This window comes from Populus trichocarpa, chromosome 14 (genome assembly GCF_000002775.5).
Source record: "Populus trichocarpa isolate Nisqually-1 chromosome 14, P.trichocarpa_v4.1, whole genome shotgun sequence".
Lineage (NCBI taxonomy): Eukaryota > Viridiplantae > Streptophyta > Magnoliopsida > Malpighiales > Salicaceae > Populus > Populus trichocarpa.
Genome location: NC_037298.2, coordinates 13,435,727 through 13,456,266, shown reverse-complemented (window position 1 = coordinate 13,456,266; position 20,540 = coordinate 13,435,727). Strand labels below are relative to the sequence as shown.

At 34.4% G+C, this 20,540-nt stretch overlaps 3 protein-coding genes across 5 annotated transcripts; 2 read left to right on the top strand and 1 right to left on the bottom strand.

Annotated features, from left to right (window-relative positions):
• Positions 1 to 6,117: 6,117 nt before the first annotated feature.
• On the bottom strand, positions 6,118 to 7,596 carry LOC7463380 (uncharacterized). Its single transcript, XM_002320536.4, has 2 exons — positions 6,918 to 7,596; positions 6,118 to 6,673 (listed from the first exon to the last, which is right to left on the bottom strand). Exons 1-2 carry the CDS (start codon positions 7,407 to 7,409, stop codon positions 6,611 to 6,613), a joined length of 555 nt encoding a protein of 184 aa, XP_002320572.2. The 5' UTR covers positions 7,410 to 7,596; the 3' UTR covers positions 6,118 to 6,610.
• A 3,745-nt stretch (positions 7,597 to 11,341) lies between these two features.
• Positions 11,342 to 15,854, top strand: LOC7463379 (monocopper oxidase-like protein SKU5). 3 transcript variants are annotated; one of them, XR_002977595.2, is made up of 9 exons: positions 11,342 to 11,976; positions 12,195 to 12,304; positions 12,404 to 12,674; positions 12,777 to 12,915; positions 13,184 to 13,538; positions 13,900 to 14,265; positions 14,363 to 14,441; positions 14,698 to 14,908; positions 15,068 to 15,213. XR_002977595.2 is itself a non-coding variant. In XM_002321205.4 (9 exons), exons 1-9 carry the CDS (start codon positions 11,833 to 11,835, stop codon positions 15,730 to 15,732), a joined length of 1,773 nt encoding a protein of 590 aa, XP_002321241.2. In that variant the 5' UTR covers positions 11,345 to 11,832; the 3' UTR covers positions 15,733 to 15,854. The 3 variants fall into 3 exon arrangements, 1 of the variants encoding a protein (XP_002321241.2); XR_002977596.2 differs by having other exon boundaries at positions 14,698 to 14,944; positions 15,068 to 15,212; XM_002321205.4 differs by lacking the exon at positions 14,698 to 14,908 and adding an exon at positions 15,621 to 15,854 and having other exon boundaries at positions 11,345 to 11,976; positions 15,068 to 15,264.
• Positions 15,855 to 16,552: 698 nt separating this feature from the next.
• LOC127904302 (uncharacterized) lies at positions 16,553 to 18,908 on the top strand. Its single transcript, XM_052447210.1, has 2 exons — positions 16,553 to 18,120; positions 18,441 to 18,908. The coding sequence occupies exons 1-2, from the start codon at positions 17,193 to 17,195 to the stop codon at positions 18,473 to 18,475; spliced, it is 963 nt and encodes a 320-aa protein (XP_052303170.1). The 5' UTR covers positions 16,553 to 17,192; the 3' UTR covers positions 18,476 to 18,908.
• Positions 18,909 to 20,540: the final 1,632 nt, after the last annotated feature.

Genomic DNA, 20,540 nt, shown 5'->3' with positions numbered 1-20,540 from the left:
TGGCCTTTTGATCCTTTCGTAGCAACAAGTCAATTCAAAATTAATAAAACATTAATGTTAAATTAAAATATTTATAAATAAAACGCATCATTTAACATATATTAATTCTAAAAATATTTAATTACTTACAATATTCTGAATCTGGTGAGCATGTTGCTTGTATTGCATGTTTGTAGGTGGAGGAACCTACTCGAGATCCGGTGTAATAACCCAATGTGTGATACTCATGTATTAAATCATTTACTTATCCTCTATAATCACATGATGCATCTTTGTAAATATTTCATTTCTCTGTTCATCCCATTGTGATACATTAGCTCTATGATAGCTTAACCAGTCATAATTACAATTTTTACCTCGATAATTTGTGGCACAAAATGCACCACTCATATCAATGTTGATTAGAATGTGCTATATCTATAACCAAATTTTCGCATTACCTGAGCTGGGCAATGTAGCTTAACCATATAAAAAACTATCAATGGGATCATTGATGTCTATATGCTTGTCCTAGTAATACAAAAAACTAGAGCAATTACCAATTTATCCTCATACAAGGTCCACATGACTTGTAGAAGATAAGTATCATAAATATTAAACAATAATAATTTGTTGATGTTCTTAACAAATGGTTCAAAAAATACCTGGATATGTTGCTGTCTATCTATTTTCTTCCAATAAAATGACAACACAATATGTTGGATTATTATAAAATAATCTACTAGCACACCATCTAACATTACAAATATATAATTTTAATTGTATTTTTAAAGTTACAATTAGACAATATAAATGTATATAATTGCAAAATAACATTGAATTACCTACATCCTAATGAGAATGAAGTGTAACCCCTATTATTTGGACCAATATTGTTAGAATCACAAGTTGACTCATAAAATCGTATAATTGTACTATTAAACATATATTTATTGTGCAAATTTTAAAAAATAATAAATCTAGACTGAAATCTAGTAAAATTAAGTAAAATCAAGTAAACTTGATTTTTATATTTGTTTTTACATTTTCAAAAAGAAGATTACCAAAACTATAGAAAGTAATATAAACTTAGATTTGAAGTCCACTCTCACTTCACTTAGCTTCGCTCTTTCCATCTTTCTCACAGATTTCCTTCTTCTAATAATCTACTTTCACTATCTTCTAAGGTCTAGCAACACACAACCTAAGTATTTCTTTATTTCTTCTCCTTAGTTTCTAGAATTCTTTTTTTTTAATTTCTTGTTTGGTTTCTAGATCTTCCTATGCCTTGCCTTCGCAAGGCTTCAATTTCCATAAAAAAGACCATCTTCACTATAATTTATTAACATATAATTAATTGAAAAAAATAATTAAATAGCTCCATGTAATACGAGATCATACTTCTATCTCTCAGCTTCTCTTTTAGTCCTTGATATGTATCAACATCTCATTCTAACATTTATTACCATATATAATTCTTGATTTATTTCATTAATTGCACGAATCAAGTTTTTGATTCGTAATAAAAAAATCATAAAATTAAAAAAAAATCATCAAACTAAAAAACACATTGACAATGCTCGCACTTTTTTTGTATTAAAAAAAAAACTTTTGATCCAAGCCGTGACAAAGCACAATTACATTGGCTAGTTTAATTATAAGCTTTAATACTGAATTTGAATAAGTACCCAAATGTTTTTCAATATTAACAAATCACAATCTAACTTATAATTTTCAAATTTAATTCTAAGTTGTATGAAATTGTACTGAATTAAATTTTTGTTAAAAAAATACCTTTATTTGTCTAGCATGTGATATATTATTTTTTGAGTTTTATGTTCATTTTTATTTGGCAAATTACATATTAAAAAAACTAGTAGATTCTATTTTTATTTTATTTTATTTATTTATTTATTCTATTTGATAGTTTAGGGCTCTCTAAATTTTCTATTTAAAAGAAAGAAAGAAAAAGTTGTACAAGCCTTGTGGGAGAAGACATTGATTAATAAAAAGTTGAGAGTTTTAACATTTCTTTTAGAACTACAATTGTGTTTTTAATTTTAATGTTTTTGTACAATAATAAGCTCTATCATCTTGTTATTCACCCCATCAATGTAAAGGAAATAGAAGCCAAGACTTGAAAACCTAAAGGATGTAGGTAAGCGCGGTAAAAATGTCTTGATGTATTATGGTTTGTAATAGTAAAATTAATATTGTAATCTTTTAAAAAAAACTATTAAATGGATTATTAGGAGTAACATGGTTTAATTTTTTTAGATTTGACCGGGAGTAACTTGGTATTTTCAGATTTTTTGTACAATAAAATTATTTAATTGCCCTTAAAAACAAAAGGTTATTTAACTATGGTCGAGCTTTTTCGATATTTTACTTTTCATAGCATGATAAAATGATTTTTTGCCCTTAAAATCCAAATTTCCTTACCTTGTTTCAGGAGTTTATTTGTATTTTCATTTTAAAAAAAAAAAGATTTGGTTTGCAATTTGATATTTTATTATATATATATAAGAAAAAGCTGTTTACGCGTGCATGAAACTTGTTGTTAGAGAGTAAGTTTCCTTGTTGTGCTTACAATGAGCGTGATAGATTACAACATCCAAAAATGGCATTCCTTTGTGTGTTTAGATTCCTCGTGCCGGGGCCTATCTTCTTAAGTGGTGCGTGTGATGTTATTCCCTGTGGTTTGGTGTTGATACAATTCTTTTTCCTCTCTTCTTTTCTCTTTCATTTTCAATTCTAACACTTGACCTTTCAAAATTTCACAATAGCCCCTTCAATCTGTTTTTTCTTTGCAATTGATCCATGTTTTTTCAATTGATATTTTTTTATTTTAAATATTTTATAGATTTAAAATTTATTTTCATTTTCATCCTCATTTAATTTTTTTTAATTTATCAAATTTAATCCTTATTCTTATAATTACTTTTGATTAATATTTTTTATTTGAATTATTTTATAGCATTACAATTTATTTTCAATTTCATCATCTTTTAATAATCAAATATAGTCCCTATTCTTTAATTTTTAATTTTTAATTTTTTTTTAACTAAAACTAACCCCAAACAAACCTATCAAACCATTAAATTGAATAATTATTATCCTACTCATAAACTGCCACGTCACACATATATATATTGCATTAATCATACTTAATTTAATAATATCTTGTTTCATCAAATGTCTTCTTCTCTCATAAGTCCTTCCACCATATCCTATCCTTTTCTTTTTCTTTTTCTATTTATAAAAACAAAAAATCAAGATAAATTGGAAAGAATATGAAATAAACAGAGAAGATAAAGTTATAAATTGATTTAAAAAACATAGGGATTAAATATATGGTTTTTAAAACAATAAGGACTAATTAAATTAGTTTCAGCTAAACTACAAGGACAATATAATTAACTGTAGATAAAACATGATGCTGATTGCTGCTGCACATGATTGGTCGTCCCAGTTAGATCGAACAATCCAATAAAAGTAGTGAGAGATGACAGCAAATCAAAGATGAAGGCTGGCAGCTATAAATGAAGCATCGCATGCTTAAAATGCACTGTTGCAAAGAGCCAATCTGGATTAAAAAATCATGTTGCAGAATACCTTATCCATGTTGATGCATCACAGTCAAATTGGAGTGATGCTAGCTAGCTAGCTAGCTAGCTATAAGACATATAAGCTCCCATAACACGCACTCTTGGATTAACCCTTGCGTGCATATGGCAAATTCGCAAATACTTTCATCCAGAACCAAAAAAACAAACAAACAAAGCAATTAAAAGCAGATAGCAGATGTTGATCACAAAATGTATACTTTTAGACACAAACCTAACATGGGATTCACTCAAGGGGACTGCTCTTATACACAAGACACCAAACCTAAACACGGTCTAATTTGCAGCTGGATACCGAACATGGGATTTAATTTTAGTCCACCATCCACTACAACCTATCAAGCTAAACAGGCTTTACAGCATAAATAAAGTAAGGTTAGTGTGTTTGAAATTGAGAGGACAAAGACCAAATCAGAGTGCAGGACATAAAAAAATATTTTAAGGATCATGAATGGGAGAATTACTGGAACTGTAAGGTCATCAAGCTGCGAATAAACAAGTATTTGAAGTCTTCTCGGTCAAATGCAAAGATAAGATTTTAACTCACCTTCCCACAAAAACATGTCGTCTCCTTTATCTTGGGTCTCCTTTATCTTGGATCGATAACTTTATAACAAGAGTCCAAGTATTAAATAGAAAGAAATATAGTTAACCTGGTCAGTCCACAAGCACAGTTCACCTTTTGTTCATACTGACAGAATGAGCGCAAGTACCAAAGAATAGGACCGTCTTGATCAATAATTGTATTGCCACACAAGATACACAAATAATGGATGAACATTGCCATCATCCCCGTTAGAAAGGGTGGGTCATGCCATTTTCTCATCACACCCAGAGCTCATACAAATATTGGTCATACACGATACAGCTTACATGCTGCGCATATCAGACTTGCAACAGTAAAGATCAAACAAGTATACAAAAGCAGGATCACTACCACATGCATGTTGGTCAAAAACAACAACTGGCTGGTATTGCATGTGGGATTTTTAGGGATCAAATACGCATGCCCTTCCATTAATGAAAGATCTAACCTTTCTATATTAGCATCGGAGTTCAACATGGATACCATCCTAGACAATGAAACACCGTATTAATGTCTTTTAACTATTACCATACACGGAACACAGAACAAGCCAAGAGAAGGCAACCGAGTCCATCCCATTTTGTCCCGTCTAAACCTCCAAGTGATGGGACTTTATTCTATACAATAATTCTATGACAATAATGAAACACACGATAAAATGAATGAATAATTGTTCAAGAATATGCAGGACTGTCCAGAAACCATGTCGGACCAACTGGCAAGCAATCAAAAAACTGAGAGAAACTAGATCTTGGTCTATCTGGTTCAACCACAGCGCTTTTTAACAAAAAACTGTAGCATATCAGAATGTCAGGATTAAACCTCCAGCTAAATCAGTAAGCAGAAAAAAAAAATATGCATTCTTGTTTTATTTACTACCTCAACCAGAAATTCCTTCTGCGCAAACACTGCAGTATCTCTTACAGGTCCTCTAGGTTATTAATGCCAGATCACCAACTGAGAAGTAATTCATTGCAAAAAGGCTGTAGGTTTACTTGATACATAGATAACCTAGGGTATGGACTAATTTGCATTTTGCAACTTGGGGCCATGCACTAACATAGGCAGATCATCACTTCCTAAGTGGTAAGTAAGGCCAGCTTATGCTGGTTGGATATAATTACCAAGCCAGTCAAGGTCCTAATCTGACTGTTCTAAGATCAAATCAAGTGTAGTTTCCGTATGCTTTTACAACAGGCTAGATTATCCAACCTGAAAATCAGTCGCCCTTAAACCAGAACACTCTAAATTTTGAGCTAGTCTCCCAACTTAAAGAAAGGGAAAAGGCTAACATTTTCTGAACATAAGGCAAGTTAAAGTTTATAATCATGTCAGAGTTCAGCCCTTTCATGATGAGAGAAGGAAAGATTATCAGGGAACAGGTAAAGGATCATGGAGGATGAGTTAGTACAGAAGCTACATCTGAAACATTACCTTCAATGTAAATCTCACTAGACTTGTGCATAATAATATAGCACAGTTGTACATCATGAATTTGTACATCAAGAATTCATAATTCCTGTACCAAATTGAAAATCCTGAAACTAAAAGCTCTCAGTCATTTTTCCTAGCCAACCCCCCAAGCCCTAAAAAAACTCTCGGAGTAGGAAAGCAATATCTGGTTGCAGGATTCTATTTTTATAAGTAAGAAAGTCAATTCCTCAGCTCAAATTCTCTGACAGTAGAGACTCTGGAGATTTACACCTAAGCATAACAACATGAATACAAGTCGGTTAAAGAAAATGTAGATTACCAATTAATTGATGGATTAGCCGTTAGAGAAAAGTCAATACCCTAGGATGGAATCTCAAGAAAAAATACACGAGAAAAGTTCAAAAAAAAAAAAAAAAAAAACTTGACCGAGAAGAATGGTGTAGTAAAAATGAAAAAAAAAATTCCATCACACTTGTAGAAGGAAACATATAATTGAGCAAGAAGAAGCCTTTTATTCCTGAACTTTTATATCATTGAGTATGTGCCTCTCGTCCATCTAAAACACTTACACTACAAAAAGCGACTCCATATGGATGACACGCATATTTTGTATTCATAATACAACAAATTAACATATAAATTGAACTTATATTGAATTTATCACCTGAAATCACCTCAACCGAATTGCTCCTGTCTCCCTCTATCTTCTGCAAGCAGGACGCGGACGGTCATCACACTGCAGCCTCCTTAAATTTTCCCTTTCAACTCAATCAAATCCACACGGAGTCCATGAATAAACAAGAGCTGGATCCCCTACTTTCCATAATCTGCACTATATGGGATAAATGAACGCAAGCAAACACACTGAATGGAAGCATTAGACCTGCTAAGCAGACTCTCTGCTGAAGAGATTTACAAGGTAAAATGAAGAACCCACAAATTGATTGAGCTAGTGCACATCATAAGTAACCTTCTCCCGCACACACTACAGGAAATCCCTCCCAAAATTTTCCTGATCAAGCCCATATCTTAACTTCCCAGATTGACTCTGCACAAAAATTAACAAAACATCAGACCGCAAACACACACAAAAAAAGAGAGAGTCAAAAACATCAACCAACGTAAAGATCTCTCGTCCCCACAAAAAATAATCAATGTTGGGCGTACAACATGAATTTGTAAACCACATTATCCAGTTCAGTTTTTTGCTGAATTTCAATCGGAAATGAAGCTCAAAACACAAATTATTGATTAAATCTGATTAAGAAAAAAGACAATGAATGAGACTAAACCTTGGCGACAGCATCAGCAATAAACTTCCCATGCCGAACAGCCTCAATTTCCTCATCACGAACAGCAACACAATCCCTAGGCATCTCAAACAAGGAAAGCGAGAACTGCTTAAAAACAACACCAACATCGAAATAAATAAGACCAGAACTCGGCACGTCAACACGAATTCCCTTAACAGGAAACCACAAAAACAACTCCTGGGCCGAAATCCCCGATAAAGCCCCGATCTGCCCGAAACTCAAACTCCCCGTAACATTCATATCGTAATGCAATTCACTCTCAAATTTAGCATTGCAAGCCTGATCGAGGTGTACCTCGAAACGCCCCGTTTCGTCGATGTTGAATTCCTTCACTCCCGTCGGTAACAACCCCATCGGCAGCCCGTGGGCTTTCAAGACATCGTAAATCGATTGATTTTTATCAGAACATACGGTTGGGACTGAGATTAGGAGAAATGAGAGGAAACAGATTAAACGAAGCATTTTCTTCATTTTTTTTTGGTTGCTTGCGTGGTTAGAGCATGAATTTAATGGTTATTTACAGATTGGGGAAGAAATTAGGGTTAGGGTTTAAGGATTTTTTGCAGAGAGAGAGATGGTCGCGGAAAGATTGTAGCTCGAAGAAGTAGGAGGAGAGGAGGACAAGACAGCGGTGCCAGCTTGCATACAGAGAGGATGAGGAGACTGATCAATTATTGGTGGTGTATTGTGGGGTCCTTAGGAGGCATGTTTCTCTACGGTAAGGCATGGTGTTCTCGTGGGGTTTGCTAATAGCAAAGTGCCACTTGGATTTGTTTTAATGGTGGTTTTGTAATTGCGGCTTGATTGTAGGGGCCGTTTAGGGGTGAGCTGGAGGGCCACCGAAAAGAAGTTTGGCAAGCGGGACGAGGAGGTGGTGTTTAAGGTTTGAAAATACGTTGGAAGTGGATGTTACGCGCTTGCTGAGAGAGTGAAGGTGCTGAGTGTGCATGGAGGGTGTGATGATGACGATGCAGTGCTATAATAAATAGTACATGAGGAAAGCTTGATTTAAGGAGTGGTAATAAAAATAATAAAAAGAAGTTGCTTTCGGGTAACAACTTGATACAAAACTGTCAAAGACCAGTAACTGAAAGCATACAAGAGGGTGTCCAGTAGTTTGTTTACAACGTAGTTTTTGTTTTTGTCCAGTAATTATTTTATAAAAGATAAAATATTAGATTATATTTTAAATTATTTTATAAAAGGTAAATTATAAGATTGAAAATAGAATATTTCCCCGAGCCAAGTCAATCAATGCAGAGCTGTCACCTCCTAAAGAAACGGATGATGTGATGTGTATGACTCGAGTGTGAAACCTGAAGCAGCTGAATAATGGCCTCTCCTTGCCATCAAAACAAATATTTGAGCTCAAGTGACAGTAGTGGGTAATTATGGTGATAATTATTAGTATTCCTATTTAAGAAAAAGTTCAAGTTGGCCCCTCGTTCTTGTTGTGATGATTAGATTAGTCCTTTTTAGCCTGATTGAGAACGCAACGCTGTTCAAACAACGTTACTGCAAGATTTAGAATTTTTTTGTTTGAAATTTTTTTTAAAATGTTTTTAAGATGTTTTTGATGTGTTGATATTAAAAATAATTTTTTAAAAATAAAAAATATATTATTTTGATGAACTTCTAAATGAAAAACACTTGGAACCGCAACTGCTAACACACATGTTTGTTTTTGCGTTTCAAAAACGCTTTTGGAAAAATTTCAAATTTTTTATTTTTTTTCTTTACTTCAAATAAATATTTTTTTTAATGTTTTTAGATCATTTTGATGTGTTGATGTCAAAAATAATTTTTAAAAAATAAAAAATATATATTATTTTAATGTATTTCAGAGCGAAAAACACTTTGAAATTGAACCACAACCGCTAATACATTTGTTTGTTTTTGCGTTTTAAAAACGCTTTTAAAAAAAATTAAAATTTTTATATTTTTTTCTTTGATTTAAATTAATTTTTTTAGTATTTTAAATTATTTTAATGTATTGAAATCAAAAATATTTTTTAAAAAATAAAAAAGATATTAATTTAATATATTTCTAAATAACAAAATAATTTGAAAAAAAATCTTATACTTCTTTAGAACACTGAGGGCTATGTTTGTTTTCCGGAAAGTAGTTTCCGGGAAACCACTTTCCAAACTTTCCTGTGTTTGTTTGTCATTAGGAAAGTTGGTCGACGGAAAACACTTTCCGGTCAAAGGAAAATTTGGCTTGATTTCCAGGAAAGTGTTTTCCTGAAAAATTTGGGCGGAAAACACTTTTCGGAAGTTGTGAAAAATTTAGAAATATCATAATATTTGCTGATTATATCAAATTTGATCCTCAAACTTTTGATTGCTATATATATTTTGTTTTGAATATTTATTTTTTAATTTTATCTCTTAAAATTTAATTTTTATATTAACTTTGGTCCTCATTTTTATAATTATTATTTGTTTTTTCCTTATCATTTTTTTATTAAAATTTTTTATCTATCAAATTTGATCCTTATTCTTTTGATTGTTACTTATTTTATTTGAAAAAATTTATGAAATGTTAATTATTATTATTTTAATTTCTTAATTTTTTATTTTTTAAATTTGATCTATTATTTTGATTATTATTTATTTTATTTGAGATAATTTATGAAATTATATTTTTTTTCAATTTCATTCTCATTCAACTTTTTAATCTATAAGATTTATTCCTTATTATTTTAATAAACTTGAGAAAAATAAAACATTAATAAGTTATTTTTCAGCTTATTTTTTATGATATAATTAAATACTAGAAAATATTTTTTAACTTATTTTTTATTACACTATCAAATATTAAAAATTAATTTACTTTTTAAAATTTATTTTTTTAAAAAAATTATTTTCTAACAACTCATCATTATTCATATAGCTGAAAAGGAAAAATAATAATAATAATATAAACTTCACTCTCGTTTGTAAAGAAAAAAAAAAACTTTTTGACTTGACAGTAGAAGGGAGAGACATGACATGTGAAGGATGGGGGTGTGTGGCCTTCGAGTATGATTATGATTTTGTCTCCGCATAAAAATAGCCAGGTGTCAGGATATATAATTTATCATTATTATTATTCTTAAGTTTCACTTTTATACGAATAAAATAATAATATATTTAAAATATTAGCTAATCTTTGAATATAAATAATCATGAGCCGTAACCTCCTGCAATCTAGATCAAGCACGAAATTTTTTCCGGCTGAATTTTATAAGCCTTAATTTTATAAGTGGAAAAAATCAGTTTTTGCTGGATTAACATTATATCTGGACTAATTTATAAATATTTTAATTAATTTTATAATTTCTAAAATTAATGATCATATAAATTTTTAGTAGCTTTGAAGTTTATAAAACTTAAACTAGTGATTTTTGAGGAATAAACTCAGAACCTAACAAGTTAAGTTATACCTTTTAAATTTTTTAAAAAATAGTGTTTCTCGAGCAAGTGTGTGTTTTTTAACCATTTAAATTAATAAAAATATGGATTGAGATTTTTCCAAATAAGTTCTAAATTCAATAATAATAATAATAATCAGTTTTTATGGGGGAAAAAATCCTATTCATCCTGAGCTAAACAAACCTCGTAAATATTAAAATAAATATTAATATAAAGATATTTTATAAAATATATATGTATACTTTAAACATAACATTATAATTAGGATCTTCACAAACTAAATCTCCTTTTCTGAAATGTCAACCAAATCACTGCCTTCAACCTCCATCTTCACCATTTCCTGTTGCTTTGGGAAGAAAAGATGTTTCCTTGTCCTTTTTTATATCAACTTCATACTCCATGCTTGTTTGACTTTCAATGGAATGATTCAATAAATGGTTGAAAGTATATTGCAAGTTGTTTTAAAAAATATTTATTTTTAAAAATTCATCAAAATAATATATTTTTTATTTTTTAAAAAGTATTTTTAACATTAGTTCATCATCAAAATAATCTGATAATATCAAAAAATATTAATTTAAAATAAAATTATAAAAAATAGTTTTTCAGATGAAATTATCTTTGGACTCAAACTCCAATCTTGGTGCTTATAAGCCTGGGTCGTTTTTCAGGCCTCGTAATCACGAGTAATTATTTACTGTTTTAAAGTTGAATCCTTTATGCATTCGTGTTAAATTGTTTTTTTTATTTAAAGTAAAGGCTCGATTCTTAATTTTCTTAATTTCTTCATTTAATTTACAAAAACAAACTATCCTTATTGTGTAGTTTAAAACCAGAAATTAAAAAAAAAAATCCTCTTATGGAAATTGGAAATCATGTGAATCTTTATTTTCACAGAAAATTAGGATTTCCCCCCCTACTTCCATGGTTTCAACTTTCAAGTAACTATAACTAGGATCGAATTTAATTTATTTTCTATAATTAAATTAAATAAACACAGCTCCTTTCTGTAAATTATTTCCATGATAGCAAGCACCCATATCAGGGGGGTTGGAGATTAGGATCCCGAGCTTGATCTGTCGGTGAAAGAAATGGTCAGATTCCCATTTCATTTGGTTCCTTTTTGACAAACACGTCCAAGATTGACAGAAAGTACCACCACCGTGACCAGTGGCTCACTACTCACTTCCACTGGCTGTGGCTCTAAATCCCTCGAAATCTGCAAAAACTGGGCCCTGCCAAAAGAAGTGGGGCAGTCATCTCCGCTTCCAAGCTGTCAGCAAACGGCACATTACACTGCCACTGCCATGTGACTTTTTTCCTTTTCTCACAGCGCCACGACCACTACTCCCGTTTCTTAAAGCAAACAGACACAACGCTTGCAATTTTTTTAGCAAGGAATCTCGACGGAGATAAGAATAAGATAACCATAGCAAGTTAAGAGAGAGAGAGAGAGAGAGAGAGGGGCAGGGATCCAATGCCCTCTATCGCGCCATGTTCATGCACATATGTAGTGCTAGTGCTATGTTTGGTCACTGGTTCTTTCGCTGGTGACCCTTATGTGTTCTTTGACTGGACTGTCTCCTACCTCACTGCCTCTCCACTTGGAATTAAACAACAGGTTCTTCTTCTTATTCAATCCACTCATGCATGTATAGTATAATTCAAGATATGTAGTAATTTGTACAGTTTAACATATATATATATATATATATATATATATCCACAAAGTTCATGGTAGTTGAATTATGTCCTTGTTTTCTTATTTGTGTTCCTTAAGTCTAAAATGATGTTGGTCGCAGACCCATGATCCTTTTTGTGATTTAAATAAAATTCCAGGTGATTGGCATTAACAGGCAATTTCCAGGACCAATTCTTAATGTCACTACTAACTGGAACGTTGTTGTCAATGTCAAGAATGATCTCGATGAACCTTTGCTTATTACATGGTATATTGTTTGTTTACGGCCGTGTGTAATTGTTAAAGTTGATATCAAAATCTGGTAATTGAAGGATTGATGATTTAATGTTGGTTGGGCTCAATGTAGGAATGGTGTACAGCACAGGAAAAACTCCTGGCAAGATGGTGTTTTAGGGACTAATTGTCCAATCCCAGCTGGGTGGAATTGGACATATCAGTTCCAAGTCAAAGATCAGATAGGAAGTTTCTTTTACTTTCCTTCCCTCAACTTCCAGAGATCAGCTGGTGGATATGGAGGGGTCATTATAAACAATAGAGATGTTATTCCACTACCATTCGCGGTACCTGATGCAGATGTTGTCCTTTTTATTAGTGACTGGTATACTAAAAGTCATAAGGTTTGTAGGGATGGTGTTTTCTTCTCTTTTTTCTTACTGCTTGTGCTGAATGCTAGCTACTTTAGTTTGTTCTATAATTTGCCAATATTTATGGGGAAACAGAAACTGAGGAAAGATGTTGAAAATGGAGAAGACCTAGGAGTTCCAGATGGTATTCTTATCAATGGATTTGGTCCGTACAGATATGACGAGGCACTTGTACAAGGAGGCATTGCTTACCAGATAATAAACGTTGAACCTGGTATGTGTGTGCCCCTGTATTCAATGCTCAAATTGCTCTTATTTCACCAGAACTTGAATTTTCCATGGAAGAATTAATTGTGCCATTCTATTTTGAACTTCCCCAAAATTTCTGAAAAGCATGACAAAGCTTTTTTTTTTTTTAAGCTGCCTTTTCTCACAATTGTGATCAAAGTTTAAGATACAAATTTTGTTTCTTATGATTTAAGATGCTGTAAATTCCTTTTCTTGCTTTCTTGATTAAAAAAATGCTTTATATTTTTGTACAGGAAGCACGTACAGGTTCCGGGTGCATAATGTTGGTATCTCAACCAGCTTGAATTTCAGAATACAAAACCACAACTTGCTTCTGGTGGAGACTGAAGGATCATACACTGTGCAGCAGAACTACACGAACATGGATATTCATGTAGGGCAGTCGTACTCGTTCCTGGTTACAATGGATCAAACTGCTAGCAGTGATTACTACATCGTTGCAAGTCCTCGATATGTCAATTCATCCAAAGCTTCTGGAGTTGCTATCCTACACTATGCCAATTCTCAGGGACCTGCTTCAGGTCCTCTTCCTGATCCTCCTAATGAATACGACTCGTTTTTCTCAATGAATCAAGCAAGATCGATAAGGTTGTAGTTAAGTATACATCATTTTGGATTAACATTGAAGTTATTGTTAACCTCCAACGTTTTGAGCAATTGAAAGATATTATTATGCTTAATGTAGTTGTTGAGTGATTCAATAATCTGGAATGAATTATATTCCGGACAGTTTGATCACTGATTTTACAGAAATGGAAACTTTAAGCCACAATGAGATTGGGAAATCTATTATTTGGTTCTTTATCTACTTCATTTCCATGAAATTCATATGCATGGAACCGCGTTTAATTTTCATGGTTGCTGTTGCTGATAATTTTTGTCACCTTTGATTTTCATGGTTTCTCCTTGTTAATAGATTCTCTTTCGGTATGACAATACATATTTTCAGATGGAACGTCTCTGCTGGTGCTGCTCGCCCAAATCCACAGGGATCTTTTAAGTATGGTCAGATTACCGTGACAGATGTATATGTGATCGTCAATAGACCTGCAGAGCTTATTGATGGGAAGTGGTGTACTACCCTCAATGGCATTTCATATTTACCACCTTCAACACCGCTAAAGCTTGCCCAGCAATATAACATCCCAGGGGTCTACAAGCTTGACTTCCCCAACGCACAGATGAATAGACCTCCCAAAGTTGATACTTCCCTAATCAATGGCACTTTCAAAGGGTTCATGGAGATTATCTTTCAGAACAATGATACCGCTGTCCAGAGCTACCATATGGATGGATATGCATTTTTTGTTGTGGGGTGAGCTTTTATTTTTGATGCCCTTACTGTCTCTAAACCTAAGTAAGGGAACTCAGATATTCAAACATAGTTCTCAAATTTCCTGTCTGCTCTGTAGTATGGATTTTGGAGTGTGGACAGAGAATAGCAGAAGCACGTACAATAAATGGGACGGCGTTGCTCGCAGCACTACACAGGTACTTCTATCTTGTAACTGTCATTGCAAATGGTTGTATCAAGCCACGGCCCAACAGGTTTTCCATTGGAAAGCTATAAGAGAAAGGGTTAGACTGAAATACAGTTGACAATCAGGCTAATCCAATCACCCAGCCCTGCTCAATGGGCTGGCAGTTGTGGGATTAGAATAACTGCTAATATGCTTTATAAATTTTTAAGGAAAACTGGAAATTGCTCTAAATTATATTACTGATAGGAAAGCTAAATTTTGCCAAGGTGGAGAATAGGCTGTGCTCATATTTACATGCATGAACAACGAACTGTATATGCTATGATGGAATCATGACATGCAAGGGAACATAACAGCAAGAATAATGGGGTTGCAAGGACACAGTTTCCTTTTGAATGTAATGATTGTTTCGGTACCAAGTTGCTCAAAAAGGTCACCAAGGAAGTAAATTAACTACATAGTTTTGAATGCCAATAGGTATGACAACTCTTCCATTGAATGATGAAATCTTAGGTGAGTTTGGGTGGTTTGCGTTTCATTTTATGCCTAGTTCATCTGAGGAATGGAAAGGGGAATTGGTAGACTGTTTAAGCCACTAACATTTAGACACAGTTCTTATTTCTCTTCTGACAACAGGTCTTTCCAGGAGCTTGGACAGCTATTTTAGTTTCTCTTGACAATGCTGGCATTTGGAATCTCCGTTCAGAGAATCTTGACTCATGGTATCTGGGCCAAGAAGTATATTTGAGCATTATGAATCCAGAGATCGACAAATCCGAGGCTCCTTTGCCTGATAATACTATATATTGTGGCATACTCTCATCCTTACAGAAGTAAGATTTCAGAAACACGACTATACTTGATTTATCCTGTTAATATTCTTAGTTAATTATACATTTACTGGAAGTCTATCCATCTAGGCCCTAAGTTTCGAATTAATTTTGTTCGAAGTTTGATCTTTTCTTGGTGGTTCTGTTCCTTTTCCATGACGTTTCTGGATATCTCATCATATACTGGAACCAAAGCATGGTGTGCAAATCATACAAAATTATTGATATCGGAACATTCTTGGACAAGTTTTTTTCCTACCTGGTTTCCATTTCACAAAGTTGAATGGCTGTAGACTAGAGTTCATTGTAATTACTTAATGCGATCTACTCTGTTAATGGTCTGATTTTACATTCTGCAGGGACCAGGCTCGGAGATTTAGTTTTTCTGGTGCACCTTCACTCGCCAGTCCGAGCAGAACCTTTTTGGTTGTGTTGATCATGACCTTATATTTAAGAGTGTTGTTGGGATGAAATGATTGTTACGCTTTTATCACAGGTAAGGTTACAAATGTATTGTAATGTAAGAGTATGTTCATGTTTTTTGATGTTGCAAACAAGTATTAAATGAGGAGATCAAGCTCGATTCTTGCCCTTGTCTGTTCTCGAAACTGTACAAAATTAACATTTATTCTAAAATGTCTAATCTCTGATAAAAGAATTCATCAATCTCACACCCATATACAATCTCACCCTCTCTATCTCTCTCTCTATAATAAAGAAACCATAAATGATTTGAGATTGATGAATTTCTCACACCCATGATCGAGGGGTGTCGCAATGGAATGAATAACCATCCTAATTCCGAGTATTGCCAGGAGAGACTCATGTGATTGCTGCTTGTGGATCTACATCAACATTATGCGCCAAAGGCTCGATCCCAACAGACATTAAGCCCAACCTAATCTTGTCTTGAGAAACATAATGCCCTGTTGATGATGGTGGTTCTGAATAATTGAAATCAGATCTTCCAGCCATGGAGTTATTAAAGATGGTCGACGCTACAGGTAAAGGGGAATATGGTGAATCTCCATCTATCCCTTCATGTTGATCTAGAAAAGACTGAACCCGTGCTAGTAGTCGATAATGAGTTCCCTTGAAAATCTTCAGAGCCTATATCTCTAGGACTTGGCAAAAACAACCTCGTGATGAAGGTGGGTTGGTCGATAGTGGATGGTGGAGTGGCTGTGGCTGTGGCTGCTATTCTGTGGATGGTGGCCACAGTTGCGGCAACTCCTCTCTTTGTGGCTGCGATTCTGTGGATGGTGGCCACAGTAGCAGCAACTCCTCTCTTTTGTTCTGTGGATGCTTAGGAAGAGAGACATTGCCAATGCGATGAATTTTTTATTTTTTTTATTAATGTGAGTATCCGGACAGCTTGTGTGCAACTCGACTAATCTTACGGGTCCTGAAGTTAATGGCTATGTAAGCCTCCAATAATCATCATATTAGCAACCAAATAGCTCGAACCTGAAACTATAAGAGTGTGGAAATCAGTCTCAAAATTAGTTAGGATCTTAAAGAAATCTTAGTATATATGGTTTAGGAAAGAGAATCTGGTATTAACTATCCAAATTCTCTAGATTATTGCTTTCTAGTTTAGTGTAGGATACTTTCCTATCTAGTATTTATTTCTTGTTTTGAGGGTTAGTAGGTTAGCTTCTCTTCCATATTTATTGTACAAACATACTGCTAGTAATATTAAGAAAAGAGAAAGACTTCTCTCAAAATTCTTCATGGTATCAGAGCCTACTCTTGAACCCTAATCTGCTTCTCTAAGGCATGGCAGCAGCAGGACAAAGCTCTCTCTCTGAGGTGACCTCACAGCCAGGAACAACCTCTCATGGTAGCCTTTCAGGAGGCACTGAAGGCACATCACACCAAATCACAGGACACAAACTCAATGGATATAATTTCAATGGTCATCATCAATCATGATGTTTATTTGTGGAAAGGGCAGAGATGACTACCTCACAGGGGATATCATCATACCAGAAAAGAATGATCCCATGTTCCGAACATGGAAGACTGAAAATCATATGGTAATGTCATGGCTGATCAATTCAATGACCAATGAAATTGGAGAAAATTTTCTCCTATATGGAACAGCAAAGGAAATCTGGGAAGCAGCAAGAGAAACCTACTCAAGTTCTGAAAATACATCAGAACTATTTGAGATTGAGGCAGTGTTACATGATCTACGCCAAGGAGAACTTTCTATTACTCAATACTTCAACACTCTTTGCCGTCATTGGCAGCACCTAGATATGTTTGAAATTCACAACTGGAATTACCCTGAAGACACAGTCCTATATAGAAGAATTGTTGAGCAGAAAAGAACTTTTAAATTTCTTCTTGGGCTCAACAAGAACCTTGATGAAGTCAGAGGAAGAATAATGGGAACCAAACCTCTTCCAAATCTCAGAGAAGCATTCTCTGAGGTTAGACGTGAAGAAAGTAGAAAGAAAGTAATGATGGGACCTCACAACTCAGCTCATATAATGGAAGGATCTGCCCTTGCTACTCGAGGCTATTCAAACAGCAACTATGATAACCGACAGAGGAAAGGAAGACCCTGGTGTGATCACTGCAACAAACCAGGACATGTCAAGGAAAATTGCTGGAAGATTCATGGCAAACCTGCTGATTGGAAACCATCAAAATCAATAAATGACAAAGACAGACGTGCCAACAATGTTATCTCAGATAACAACCAAGATAAGAACACCATTCTGCCAACGGAAACAAGTCCTTTCAGCAAGGAACAACTTGAGATCTTACAGAAACTCTTCAGTCAGAATTCACTGTCTCAACCAAGTATGTCAGCCTCTGGTTCTGGATCTGGTCTGTCAGCACAAAAAGGTAAATTTTCAACAGCCCTTACTGTTAGTAAGAAACACTCAAGCTCTTGGATCATCGACTCCGGAGCATCAGACCATATGACAGGAGATGTCACTCTTCTTAATGAATACAATCAGTGCACTAATAATTCTACAGTCCGTATAGCTGATGGGTCTTCCTCCCAAGTAAAGGGAATAGGGTTGAGTAGACTCTCAAGGGACATGATCCTAAACTCTATTCTCCATGTTCCTAACCTAGACTGCAACCTACTCTCAATTAGCAAATTGACTCATGACCTGAATTGTGTTGCTAAATTCTTTCCTCATTTGTGTATATTTCAGGATTTGGATACGGGGAAGAAGATTGGCAGTGCTAAGATGTGTTCTGGGCTCTATCTGCTCAAAAGTGAGATTCTTCTAAAGCAAACTCAAAATAGAAGCTATGTATCATCCAAGGGTCAGTCAACTTTAAATTTTCATGTTAATAAAGATAGTGAAGTTCTGTTATGACATTATCGTCTTGGTCATCCAAACTTCATGTACCTTGAAAAGCTGTTTCCATCCTTCTTTTCCAATAAAAGCTCACAATCCTTCAAATGTGAAATATGTCAACTCTCTAAACATGTTCGCAGTAGCTATCCCACCATTTCATATAAACCATCACATCCATTTGCAATGATTCATAGTGATGTATGGGGCCCCTCACAAGTGCACAATATAACTGGAACTCGGTGGTTTGTCTCATTTGTTGATGATCACACTAGATTGACTTGGTTATTCCTTTTGAAAGAAAAATCTGAAGTCAGCCAGATTTTCCAAAACTTTTATGCCATGATACAAACCCAATTCCAAACTAAAATCCAAATCCTAAAAATTGATAATGCCAATGAATATTTCAATTCTAGCCTTAATACTTATTGTCTAAATCAAGGCATTATCCATATAAGCTCTTGTGTTAACACTCCACAACAAAATGGAGTGGCTGAAAGGAAGAATAGACATCTGTTGGAAGTTGCTAGATCCCTTATGCTCTCTACTCATGTGCCAAAACAATTATGGGGAGAAGCTGTACTCACAGCAACCTATCTCATCAACAGAATGCCTTCCAGAGTTCTAAACTTCAAAACTCCCAGCCAAGTCCTTCTACAAGCCTTTCCACACACCAAACTACTCTCTTCCTTAGACCCTAAAGTATTTGGCTGCTTAGTGTTTGTTCATATACACCATAGAGGAAAATTAGACCCTACCTCTCTCAAGTGCATTTTTATAGGATACTCTCCACACCAAAAGGGTTATAAATGTTACTCTCGCGTTCTCCAAAAGGTCTATACCTCTATGGATGTCATATTTTTTGAACACCAAACATACTATCCCAAGTCTGATCTTCAGGGGGCAACCATGAGAGAATATCAGAATTGGGATATACAATCTGATCATGTAATTAACTCAGGAGACAACCAACAGAGTCTTGTCCAAAGTCATTTGAGTCTTTACACTACACCTCCAGCCTCAATCCAATCAGTCCCAGCACCACCAGCCTTAGTCCAATCTCCTTACCAGATTCATCCTACACCAAAACAGATCACAAATCATGAGCTTCTTACTTATTCTAGAAGAAAAAAACTTGGAAAGGAGATAGAGCACACAATACTTCTTGCACATGACCAAGATTCAGAACCAAGTCCAGATTCTGCCCCAATATACTCAGGTATGGAAACTTCTGACTGTGAGAATACTGCCTCTGTTATTGATGATTCAAATATTCCAATTGCTTTGAGAAAGGGTGTTAGATCATGCACAAGTCATCCCATCAGCAAATTTGTTTCATATGAAGGGTTATCACCAACCTATCATGCATTTGTTTCAGCCATTGACAGTGTACAGATTCCTAAGTCTATTGAAGAAGCTCTTAAAGATTCAGGTTGGAGAAAGGCAGTGAGTGATGAAATCAGTGCCTTAAACAAGAATAGAACTTGGGAAATTTCTGAACTTCCACCTGGAAAGAAACCAGTTGGGTGTAAATGGTTATTTACTATCAAACATAAGGCTGATGAAAGTATTGAAAGGTTAAAAGCTCGTCTGGTTGCAAAAGGGTTTACTCAGTCCTATGGAATAGATTATCAAGAAACATTTGCTCCAGTGGCCAAACTTAATACAATCAGAGTGCTTCTATCCCTAGCAGCTAACCAAGACTGGCCATTACATCAACTAGACATCAAAAATGCTTTCCTTAATGGAGACTTGGAAGAAGAAGTATACATGGAGATTCCTCCAGGACTAGAAACATCCTCCAATGTCAACAGAGTATGCAGACTGAAAAAATCACTATATAAACTCAAGCAATCCCCTCGGGCATGGTTTGACAGATTTACAAAGACAGTAGCACAGTATGGATATTCCTAATGCCAAACAGACCACACACTGTTTGTAAAAACCTCTCCA